Here is a 12,122-nt window from a genome sequence, read left to right as displayed (position 1 = left end):
CTTCCACACAGTTCCTGCTATCTAAAATACAGCCCCTTGCTTGCTTCTGCCTGCCCTACCCCCTCACCTGCACACCTTCAAACCCATCGCAGCAGCTTTGCCTTCTCTCTCTTGCCAACTCTACCCTCCTCTGCCCTGTCTCGCCTCTGTGTGGTGACAGACCTATCCTACTAGGTCAAGTTCCCAGCACACAATGCCCAGGAGAGTCTTGACCTTAACCTAGTAGCGTATCTTGGTGTGTTCGTGTCTAGCACCAAGGAAAGCATCATGTGAAAGGAAGACTGAATACAGGAGGAAGAAGAGGGTAGCAATGGTGAAGAGGTGAGCAATCCCACCAGCAGGCTCGATTGTCCGAGAATTATACAGCTTTTCTGTTAGGATCCAGCCTCAGTCCACCATAGTAAAACGGGTTGATTCAGACTCTCATTACAATGAGAGCCCGCTGAGTAAGAATTACCAGGCCTGGAGGAAGCAAAGGGCCAAGGCAAAGGCTGAGGATTTAGTACCTACGGATCACTGTATACACAGTGTATTTCACCGGGAGCTCTAGCTGGAAGGCAGTTGTGTTGGATTCAGGCTTATTATTCTCACTGGAGAAAAAGGAGAGGAAGACAGTTGTGAAAGAGTCCAGGAAAACAAGAGCCAGCTGGGGTGAGGGGCTGGAGGGGGAGTGACAGTCTAGCTCTCCCGGGCTCACCTGCTGGCATCCGCCCTCATGAGCAACCTGTCTCCCAGGAAGGCCTTGTAGGAGACATCAAATGTGATAATGAAGGTGCTCTGAGGGGGGAAAGAAAGGAAGACACGGAGAAGGTCATGGGGAAGGAAAGGGGAGTGTGTGGGGACAAGGAGACCAGCGATGAGGATCTCGGGGGGGGGGGGCGCAGGTAGCACTGACCTTGGCGCCTTCCCGGAAGATGGGGTGATTGATGCTACAGCTGCTGCTCTGCAGGCTCTCCTGGTCCGTGGACTCAGCCTCGCACGCCAAGCGGAGTGGGCGCTGGTGAGGTTGCTTGTAGGAGAGCAGATGAATTCAAGTTACGGCACTGGTTATTTGTCTGTGACTCTGACAACGCCATGGCCAAGGCAACTTCAATATAGAAGAGTCTCTTTGGCCTACAGCTCCAGAGGGATAGGAGTCTGTCATGGCAGGGAGGTATGGCAGCCAGAGCAGAAAACAGAGAGCTCACGCCCTCAACCACAGTGTTAAACAGAAAATATAAGCTTCAAGGGGCCTGAAGCTTTGACTCTTGACCCCAACCGAGCGGTGATGCACTTCCTCCAGCAAGACCCTAAACCTCCCAGACAGTGTGTCACCAACTGAGGACCAAGTGGTAAAATTCTTAAGACTGTGGGGGACACTTTTCATCCAAACTGCCACAGTTATCTGACATAAGATGGTGGTGGCATTGCTGAACAGTAAGGGAAGGACGGGCTTTTCAATAAATGGTACCAAGAAAAATCGTCTCAGCCGGGCGGTGGTGGCACACGCCTTTAATCCCAGCACTCGGGAGGCAGAGGCAGGCGGATCTCTGTGAGTTCAAGGCCAGCCTGGTCTACAAGAGCTAGCTCCAGGACAGGCTCAAAAGCTTCAGAGAAACCCTGTCTCAAAAAAAAAAATCATCTCATATTGAAAAATAAAAATACAGAGAGAACAATGAATGAGATCCCTGCCTCCTTTTATTAAATATTAAATAAGTTCTAGTTGTTTTAAAGACTTTTAAGCACAAAAGTAAAACTATAAAGACTTTAAAAGGGATTATAGCTTATCATAACCTCGGAGTGGGGAACCTCACTCGTGCATGTTGGGTCAATTCTCTACCACTGAACTACAATCCTCCCCAGAAAATACATTGTTTTCTTTTAAACATGAATGCCTTGTTAGATCTCTCTCTCTCTCTCTCTCTCTCTCTCTCTCTCTCTCTGTGTGTGTGTGTGTGTGTGTGTGTGTGTGTGTATGTGTGTGTGTGTGTGTGTGACATCAGGGGCCACTTTGCAGGAGCCCGTTCTCTCCTTCCATCTTGTCAGTCTTGGGGATTGAGCTCTGGCCATCAGTCTTGGTGTCAAGCATCCTTAACCACCTTTCTCGGGCTGGGGATGTTTTGTAGCTGTGTTAGGATTGATTCCTAGAACCCCATGAACTGGGCATGGTGGCACATGCCTGTAACACTTAAATTCAGACGTTCAAGGCCAGCCTGTGACCATGACACTTTGTCATTACTGAGTTTGGTCTCCATACAAGGTCTGATTGGAATCAAGCCGTGACATCACCTCAGGGGTGGCGGGAAATGGGGAGACACCGAGTGGCTGTAGGTGGGTAGGCAGTGACCCTTGGTGCACAAGTCTGAGAGACAGTATGGACTTGGGGAGAGGGGACAAAGAGCAAAGGCCTGCCATCTATGGGTAGGTGGAAAGATATACACACTTGGGCATTAGGATATTAGAAAGTATTTATTAGACAAGATTCATACACAAAAATACTAAGAATAGAGGAAAAGATTGATAACTCAATTGGATTGAATTAAGACATCCTTTATAGAGCTGGAAGACACAACGCAGAGACTGAAAGGTCAGCATATCGCTCTACAGGACCATCGGAGTATGTAAAGAGTTCTTGCAAATCGACATTTGAAGCTGGGTCTCCCTGGGTAGTCCTTAATGGCCTAGAACTCACTATGTGTACCAGCCTAGCCTAAAAATCACAGAGATCCTCCCGCCTCTGCACCACACAAGAGTTTTGGTATTAAAGGTTTATACCACCACATCCAGAGCTATTTATTTATTTATTTATTTATTTATTTATTTATGTCTCTTTTTTGCTGATTTGTTTTTCTGTCTTTTTGGGTTTTTGAGACAGGGCTTTTCTGTGTAGCTTTGGTTGTCCTGGAACTCACTGTGTAGACCAGGCTGGCCTCAAACTCACCTGTCTCTGCCTCTTGAGTGCTGGGATTAAAGGTGTGTGCCACTATGCTGGCTAATTTTTAAAATACAAGCAAAAACAGAAGAAAATATGTAGATAGACATATCCTGCCCCGACAAAAAAAGACCCAAAGGACCACAAAATGTATGCAAAGTTGCACAATTTCTGTAGAATATTCCAAACAAAAACTGCAAGGAAATGTGTGGCCATACTGACAGCTGAGAAGTCTGATGGTGTCACGAGCTGACAGGAAGGCACGGGGGCTCTCATACGCTACTCACAGAAGTGCAAATAGGCAAAAACTACACTTCTGAAAATGTTCAATCTATAGAATTCCTGTGTGGTATAAATCTCCCAAAATGTTATGCATCATGCAGATAGCAGCTCAAGAACAGTCCTGGCTCAAATCAGGAAAGCAGCCATCAGAAGCGGAGCGGTCTGACTGTGACACAATCATGTGGAGCTCTCACACACAGTGAAGCTGCTGCACTGTGGTGTTATGCTAGGGTCTGAATGTGAAATGTTGCCCACAGGCTCATCTGTCTGTATACTTTGTCCCCCTTGGTGGTGGTGCTGTTTTCTGGGGTAGGGGGAGATTGTAGAACTTTGGGGGTGCCCAGCCTCGCCGGATGGTGCAGGCTACTCTGAATGGGTCTTGAGACATATAGAAGCCTGCTTGAGTGAGGCCTGTTTATTCTTCACTGATGAGGTATAGTCAACCCCCTTACGCTACAGAGGCCATGCTGCAGCCACTGTGCCTCCATCACCTTCTATGATGGCTGCTAATCTAGTTATCAACCTGACTACATCTGAAACCACCTAAACGCCAAGCTGATGGACTTATTAAATAATTTGATTATTTGAGGTGGGAAGACCCACCCTAAATCTGGGCCACATCTCTGGTGGCAGTCCACAGAAAAGGACATTAAAGAAGGAAACTTGGCTCTCTGTCTGCTGTCACTGTAGTGCAAACAGGTCCTGAGAACTTAGCACGACTGACGCCATGTTAGAGGCAACGTCCTGATCTTAATACCCAGCACATAGGCTCCAACCCCTGCCAAATGAGAACAAAATCTAATCCATAGTTTCAGGGCCCAGAAAAGCCCCTAAAGTGCTGACCTTGCTCTATATCTTCCGTAGTTTTGCTTCCTTGCTGACTGCTCCTGCTAACCAACGTGTATCAACTAGGTTGTGGTTTTTGTTCATAAAAGACAAAAAGTGGTAATGCTCAGAGCTGTGTGACTTGGAAAAGTTCCCTGTGCAGCCTCCAGTTGGCAATACAGCTTGGTTTTAAGGGTATCTGTGTGTTATCTGGTAGAATTACCTCACAACGCAAGCTGGCAAGTTCACCTATCTTGTGGCTGTGGCCAGTATTAAATCCATCTTTTTCAGGATTCCAACACAGACTGAAGCCCAGTGGCTCTCTGAGGGTCCCCCAGGGCTCCAGCATCAGATTGAGAGCGCTGAGATATCAGCTTCATGACTGACAGCTACCAGTCCTGAGTACAGCCACAGCCACAGCCTTCCTGGCCCAGTCAGCTCTTGCTGGACTGCCCAGACAGCATCCTATAAGCCAGCCTAGTCCATCCCCTCTTAATATATACTCATTGTATCAGTTCCATTCCTTTAAAGAACCCTGACTAACACGCCCTCTAAAGTGTGCACCTCCCCTTTTAATAGATATTCACACCGTCAGTTCTGTCCCTCAGCAGACCTGACTAACACACCTTCTAAACTGGAAGCCAAATATGCCTCTCTCCTTTCAGGTTGTATCTGGCAGATATTTGGTAGCAATGGTGCAGCTGCCACAGTCACACACAGCAGCACAGAGGACCTCACAAACAACACTGAAGGAAGGGCTCAAGACGCAGAAGAGCATGTACCACACGTTTCCATTTACATAGAGTCCAAGCCCCAGTGAACCTGAACTGTGTGATTTAGGGACACACCCGTGGATGGCAACCCTACAAATTCCTGGAAACGACTCTCGTGAAGTTAAAAATCTGCTCATCATGGGAGAGAGAACGGGGTTCTGACAGGGAAAGACAGAGAGCAGGCGGCTTTAAGGATGTTAGCAGTTTTTTACTTCTGACTAGGTATGATTTTATGCATATTTGATCCATATTATATTGACACATAGGCTTAATATATTTTATCTATGATGATCTATAATATCTAGACACATACATGGTAGAAGGATTACAAAACCGGAAGTTATAGGGCTGAGATTTGAAAATGGCTTGAGGACCCCAAGATTTTGTGTGTGACATTTAATCCCTATTGTGAGATATTAAGGAAGTAGAAACTGTGGCGTTTAGAAGTGGGGCCTTTGGGAAGTGATTAAAATTAGATAAGGTCATTAACGTGGAACCCCAGGATAGAGGAGGACAGAACGCCCACACGCACACATACACCCATCTTTGCTATACTGTTTCTTGAACTGCCTTGAGACTCTGCCAGTGAGGCCACCACCAGGTGCACCCCTTAAGTTTGCACTTCCAGAATCATGAGCCAAATTACTGTCATTTCTTTATAGTTCATTATGTCTGCAGTATTCTAGTATCAGAGACAGAAAAGGCCCTAGTATCTGGTAGAGTCCAAGGGACCTGCTTACCTGTATTTCCATTATCCGACGATAAGATAGCCCTGCTGGGTAGTAGAATTTGATTAACGTTCCATAGCTGTCTTCACCCTCATTCCACACAGTAACTGTCACGGTGAGCTCTGGGGAGCTTCCCACCACCAACATCTGCAGGCTGAGGAGGGAAGGGCAAGCCTGAAGGAGGGGCTCCATTGGGGGTAAGTGGGAAGTGGATCAAGGCCAGGGGCAAGATAGTGAGAACTCATGAGCCTTGAGCTGATGGTATTCCAACAGAATTCATTTTTTTTTAGACAGTCAAGGGGGTGGTCACAAGTTGTTCATCATCTGGAAGGAGACAGCACTCACCCTGAGAAGTTAAAGCTGATGCCTAGGTCCCCTTCACACAAGAGTTCTTGCTTACAGTTCTTCTCAAATGGGAGCTGCAACAAAAACGGCTTGCTCCTTTCTCTTCCATATCGGACTCAGTCTCTAACTGCCTCTCTGGACTGTGAGCAAACCTCTGCCCCCAGTACTCTCGTAGACACTAGCAAGGAATGAGCCTCGAGCTGAAGGGGACTCAAAGAGTGATAACATGAGACCTTGGCTTCAGCACAATGAAGTCTAGCTGGATCAAGTCCCGCCCGCACCGCAGCAGCTAGTCAGCAAACGTTACTAGATGTTAGAAATAGGGCAGGAGTTTTCAACTGGGTGGAAGTTTGGGGAAGTAAAATCTACAGGTGAATTAGATATGGCTATAATGCACCAGAAATGTGTGACCCAAGACAGTCACCAATGCAGATGGAGCATCTCAGTTTCCAGGTTTACCGCTTTGAAACGGGACAGTCATAGCGGACTTAGGAACCAGAGGAAAAGTGGGAGCTGGGAGGCACCGGTGTGGTCACAGATGAGGTGCGGGAGGCACTGGTGTGGTCAGAGATGAGGGTGGGAGGCACTGGTGTGGTCAGAGAGAGGAGATGAGGCAGACTCTTTCTTTGGACAGAGAGAAGGGAACGCTTTTCAAATGGGAATTACTGCAGACTGAGGTTCCGAGGTAAGGATGAGAGAAGAGGGCAGTGTGTAGAATGTGCTGGGCATGCGCAAGGGTACCAGCTAGGCCAGGCCTAAGAAGCTGGGTGGGCATCTTTGGGTGTGTCGTCCCTGGTGGGCAGTTGGGATCTGCTGTGGGTTCTTGAGCACAGAGCGACACAATGAAGCCACCCTGTCCCTGGACTCCACTGGACAAGTACTCACAGATGCTGTCACGTGGTCTTGAGAGCCCACTGCCAGCACAGGACGAAGATTCCCGGATGAAGCAGAGTCTCCCATCAGGGAAAAGTTGAGGCGCAGGATGATAGGGCTCACCACGTCCTCCACGCAGTCCTGGGAAAGAAGGAACTTTGAAGAGGCACCATCTTCTTCCTTTCCTTCACTGGGCTCCTCCTCTGTATCCAGACAGACAGCGTCTCATCCAGGCTAAGGGGCCAGGCTCACTCCCAGCCCTTCTCCTGTCTGGTCTCAATGTCCTCTCTCTGCCCATTTCACACAGTAGAGACCAGAGACCTGACAAACTAGTCTTGGCTCTTTCCCCTTCCCCAAGCCCTCCTTTACCCACTCCCCTTCCCCAAACCCTTTCCCCAAATTCTCACGGGCAAAAGAAGCTTTATCACTTCACAGTGATCGCCAAGCCCCAGAGTCTTTCTTCGAGACAAAGTCCAGTTCTTGGTTTCGTCAAAAACAGCACGAGGAATCAGACGGCCCGGGTCCAAGGCCAAATCGTACCTGACAGAGCTCTGGATGTCACCTGACATGAAAAGGAAGATTAGAAGTGCAGAAGCGGAGAACCTAGAGTTCCTGCTTCCATTTAGCTGTTTAAGCTTGCTGAGCCCTGCCCATGACTGCACCACCTTTGGGGATACACATGAAGACAAGGATGGATGGATGGATGGATGGATGGATGGATGGATGGATGGATGATCCGTCGGTAGATAGGTAGGTAGATAGATAGATGATAGATAGATAGATAGATAGATAGATAGATAGATAGATAGATGAATGACAGGTAGATGGATAGATAGATGATAGGTAGATAGATGACAAACAGACAGACAGATAGACCCTTCATTCATGAATCTCAGTCTATTAAAGAAGCTAAGCACATAGACTGTGAATGAAGCCTGGGGAAAAGCAAGTTTTTGATGTTCATAAGATTGTGGGGGAGATAGGGCTGGCACAATCACAGAAGTACATAGAGGGAGAGGGGTAGAATGAGGTGTGACAGGAGATTCAAGGAGGGACCACAGTGGGATGGAATCACAGAAACGACTGGAGTCTCCAATACTGTAAGAGAAAGCAGTGTAAGGGTGTTAAGTGTTGGGGCAAGGAGCCTGGTTTCGCATTTTGGGATCAATCAAGCTTAGTTTCTCATCGGTGAGAGGGGTAAGGATGGGTGTGAGGGCCACTGAGAGAATCTCTGCTTCAGTGCAGGTAACAGAGACGTGGTAGCTTAAGCAGGGACAGAGGCTGAAGTGGGAAGGAGAAGAGACAGGCTGTGGGTCTTCCTAGACAGGAGCCCATAGGCCTTGGTGCATGAAGGGGGAACAAAAGAACTTAGGCCCTAACTCACGCAGCTCAAGAAAGGTCAAGAGATTAGTGTTCCTGGGCTTTCTCTGCCCTCTACAGAGCCTTAGAGGCCTCGAAAGGGGGCGATGTTGGACCCAATTTTAGGAAACCACTCACCTAACTGGTCAGGTGACCCTTTGCGGATAGTGAGACAGACAATGGCCTCCCCAGCTTCAAGGACAGTGGGGATCCTTTTCCAGCACTGGTACACAGCTTTTGCCACCTCCACGGGGACAAATCTTATAGCAATCTCCACTTTCAGCAAAGGCAGACTCCTGGGGACATAAACAAGGGCTGAGGACGTGATGCTGATCTCTGGGAGAAGGACCAGCACAAGTGACTTGGACAAGGCGGACTGGGTGGGATGTGCGTGAGTTCTCACCTAAGCAGCAGCACGTGTCCCTGGGCTCCCACTGCCAGGTCCACCAGGCCGTCCTGGGTAAGGTCTTGACCCCCACTTAGTGCCTGCCCAAAATACTGGAGCCTCAGGGAGAGCTGGGAGCCAGTGACCCGCTGATCAAGAAGAGAGAAGAAAAGAAAACCAATAGATGACAGTATCCAGGGGTTGCTAAAGGAGAAATGAAGGGTTAGGAGGTGAAAGCAAACAGTGTGGGGGTCTGAGGAGATTCTCAGAAAAAGAGAAGGGGGGCTCCCGCTTACAAGTCCAGCTTGCCCTGAGGGTATAAGCAGCAGTGAAATAAATATACAGACATAGGATTAAGGTAGTTTGTTCATCATGTGTATGGTCATCCAGAAAATGTGTGGTATATGGAGTGCTCAATGCACTCAGTGTACGTATTATCCTTACAGAAAGGAGTTGATCATTTCTGTTACATAGGGAAAAACTAAAGCCTGCAGAATCGGAAGCAATCGTTCGGACAAAGAACACGAAGCAAATGATGGCTGCTATTGCCAGGGATTTGACTCAAGAGTTTAAGTTCCCAGCTTAATCTCTTAGAAAGCTGTTCATAGCAGAGCGGAGGCTGGGTCAACCCAGAGATGCTTGGTGCTCAGTGCGGAGGAGCAGACTACCGAAAAGAGACAGTGGCTGTCACCAGCAGCCGGACGGACGTATTTAACCAACCCAAGACATGGAGAGGGGACCGAAATAGAAGAGGCCGACGATAAGGCCTCACCTGGCTGGGCGAGGGGTTGACGTCCAGTTTTGAGGCTCCATGAAATATGTACACGGCCCCTATGTTCTCTTCCTCTCCAGGTGCTCCAATAGCCACATCAGTCACACGGTCCCCATTCACGTCCCCTAGTACTGTCAGGGCCGCTCCAAAGCGGCTCCAAGGATGGCCCTGCTCCCCGTGGAGAGTGGCCTCACACTGCCACCTGCTCCTCTGCAGAGCAAAGCCAGCGTCAGACCCGATCTGGGCAGCCCTCCACCCACACCCACAAACCACCAGCCAGGACCATTCACCACTTACCCCACCGGGCACGGGGCACACAGACACCTGCCCCCCTCGGGTCTGCTCATAGTAATGGGGGGCCCCAATCAGGACCAGGTCAGTGCTGCCATCTCCGTCCATGTCCACAGAGCAGAGGGAGGCCCCAAAGTAGGAGCCGATCTGGTAGGCCAAGCCTGAAGTCATCTTACAGATGCTCCATCTGGGCAAGGCCCTGCCCCTGTCCCAGTACCACAGCTTCCCCTGTGGGCTCCAAAGCCCCTTCATCTCCTCCTTCCCCACCCTGGCCACACTCTGACTTCTTCTTCTACCAACCTGTGTCCCGCTGACTTCAGACTTGGGCCTCCATTGCCTGGATTCCTGGGTAAAGATGACAACCTTCCCCGTGTGCTGGTGGCGAGGGGCCCCAAGGACCAGGCTGTAGACCCCCTTCCGAAAGGCCAGTGCAGTGGAGTAACCTGAGGGGCCCAGACCTCAGCACCAAGGCTTCTCCTGTCTTCAGGCAGCTCGTCCCGCCCCTCCTCCTCCCACAGCCTCTTCCTACCCAGGTAAGCGTCCCGCATGTCCACGTTCTCCTGAGGCATGCTGATGAAGGTGGGTCTCATATTTTGGGGGTATAGGAAGGCACCTCCAGACCAGCTGAAGCTTCCCACAGCTCCCAGAACTGGTCCATCCTGGGAGGAAAGGATCCTAGGACTAAGTAGGCTGGAGCAGGATGCAGATCTAATCCAAAGAAGCCTGTCCCCAAATGTCATTTTAATTTTTCTTCTTCCTTAGCTTTCACTAGCTGTCTCTATGCCTTAACTCCACAGTCTCTCAATACGTAGTCCTTGCCCTTGTCGGCCCTGTTACCCTTCCACCCATTCTGCCTTCCAGGCCTCTGCCATTTGTTCTACCTTCTCTCATCCCGGTATCAGTCCGCCTCAAACCCGGTATACAGGCACCAGTATGCTAGTAAACCATCACTGGCCCCCTTAGAATGTCATCTGGGTCACTTCTCAGTTGAATCTGGGCAGTGAATCTTTGTTCCCAGACATAGGGGACCTTGTCCTGACCACCCCCGTCCCTCTCTCAGCTCCTCTATGGCAAAGCCACGCTCGCTCGTCACAATGGTGTAAGGTCTCTGCCAGCACCCTCGGGGAGCAATGCTTCACGCTCCCCAGAATTCCGTATTCATTTCTAGACTTTGGATTATAGAGATCTTAGAAATATAAAAACACCGAAAGAAGTGCTTAATGGCCCTTTGAAATAGCCCCAGTGGCCAGTTCCAAACAAACTTGGTTCCCTTCTGCCACGCTCTACTCAACCCCAACTTATTAGAAGAAAATCTCTTTAGATGCTCTGGGCACACACAGCTTTCAGACAAGTCTTACTGCACTGCTTTCTCTCTGGTCCGTGGGGTCTGGGCCCTCCTAGCCCTCCCGCTGCTCACTGTCCCTAACTCACTGTGCTCCTGCTGCGCCCACCCCTTCCTTTCCTAGCCTAATAGCTTTGTTCTTCCCCAGAACCATTTCAACAGCTTCCCCCCTCCCCCAACTGCAGTAATCGGTCCCCAGACCTTCCAGGGCTGCCCCTTCCTCACACTCAGGGTCATCTGAACACCTTCTTTTCTCTACCCCAAAATCCAGGAGAGTCTGAGAGAGCTTTGTGTGTGGCCTCTACCCACTACAATGCGTGTCCCATGAAAATTCAAGCTCTGGCTGTCTCCTGCTCTCCTTTGTGCCCCGCACCTTAAGAACCGTGGATGATACTGTTTATTCAGAGGACTTAAGGTCAAATCTGCTCCTGGTCCCTTCTGGGCCCCATCCCGCCCACAGAAGGCCCCGAGTTGATGTCTGTTCATCAAGTGCCCCTTCCACCCACCATTGTGAAAGCTGCACTGAAGCCTTCTTGGGACATCTCGTGCTGAAAGGAGCTGCTTGTCCTTGATTGAGTTCCTGTGGGGAAGCATGCCACTTAGACTCTCCAAAGCTATGGGAGTGTGAGGGTCTGGGGCCTGAGCTCTATACGGCATTTGGGGGTGACATGAATAAAGATGACATCAAGACTACAGGGAGCAATTGGTAGCAATCCCTTCAACCCCAAGGCCGGAGCTTGCCCCCACTCACCCTCAATGGTAAAGATTTTCTCCTGAAGCTGCTTCTGGATGCTACCGAGTGCTACAAAGTTGTTCACCTTGAAAACGTGGTCCTGTGGAGGAGCTGAGCCAATGGTGTTCAGCTCCTGCAGGGCACTGGGTTCCTGGAAGGCATCCCCCACCTGCAGCAGAGAGGCATCTGAGCAGTAGAAACCCACTGAGCCTTCACCGGGAGAAGAGAAGGCTGGGTCTGAGGGGCATGAGGATAAAGAGACTGTACCCCAATAGCATAGCGAGTGATCTTAGCTTTCTCTGCCTCGGGGATGACATCACTGTACTTCTTGGGGTCTCTGTATTTCTGCCCATCCGTGATGACAATTAGGATCTTCTTGGCATTTTTGCGGGCCCCATTCTTGCTATGAAATAGCTCTTTCCTGTCAGACAATGAAGAGAAATGACTATCAAGACAGAATTGATCCTGGAAAGACAACCTACAAAGACGGGAGCTCATCTGGT

At 49.6% G+C, this 12,122-nt stretch overlaps 1 protein-coding gene across 1 annotated transcript in view; it reads right to left on the bottom strand.

Moving 5' to 3' along the window:
- Window positions 1-12,122, bottom strand: part of Itgad (integrin subunit alpha D) — a 28,589-nt gene that overhangs the window by 3,975 nt on the left and 12,492 nt on the right. The window contains exons 8-23 of the mRNA XM_038335615.1: window positions 11,887-12,040; window positions 11,638-11,788; window positions 11,393-11,466; window positions 10,074-10,203; window positions 9,845-9,987; window positions 9,551-9,691; window positions 9,254-9,463; window positions 8,500-8,630; window positions 8,235-8,392; window positions 7,145-7,299; window positions 6,750-6,878; window positions 5,865-5,938; window positions 5,532-5,673; window positions 896-1,009; window positions 698-777; window positions 507-590 (exon numbers count right to left, since the gene is read on the bottom strand). Of these exons, the coding sequence (XP_038191543.1) occupies window positions 507-590; window positions 698-777; window positions 896-1,009; window positions 5,532-5,673; window positions 5,865-5,938; window positions 6,750-6,878; window positions 7,145-7,299; window positions 8,235-8,392; window positions 8,500-8,630; window positions 9,254-9,463; window positions 9,551-9,691; window positions 9,845-9,987; window positions 10,074-10,203; window positions 11,393-11,466; window positions 11,638-11,788; window positions 11,887-12,040 (2,070 nt within the window). The remainder of the gene's footprint in view (window positions 1-506; window positions 591-697; window positions 778-895; window positions 1,010-5,531; window positions 5,674-5,864; window positions 5,939-6,749; window positions 6,879-7,144; window positions 7,300-8,234; window positions 8,393-8,499; window positions 8,631-9,253; window positions 9,464-9,550; window positions 9,692-9,844; window positions 9,988-10,073; window positions 10,204-11,392; window positions 11,467-11,637; window positions 11,789-11,886; window positions 12,041-12,122) is intronic.

The sequence above is a fragment of the Arvicola amphibius genome, chromosome 1, assembly GCF_903992535.2.
Source record: "Arvicola amphibius chromosome 1, mArvAmp1.2, whole genome shotgun sequence".
NCBI lineage: Eukaryota > Metazoa > Chordata > Mammalia > Rodentia > Cricetidae > Arvicola > Arvicola amphibius.
Note: the sequence above shows the minus strand (reverse complement) of the source record. Positions and strands in the feature narration are given on the sequence as shown.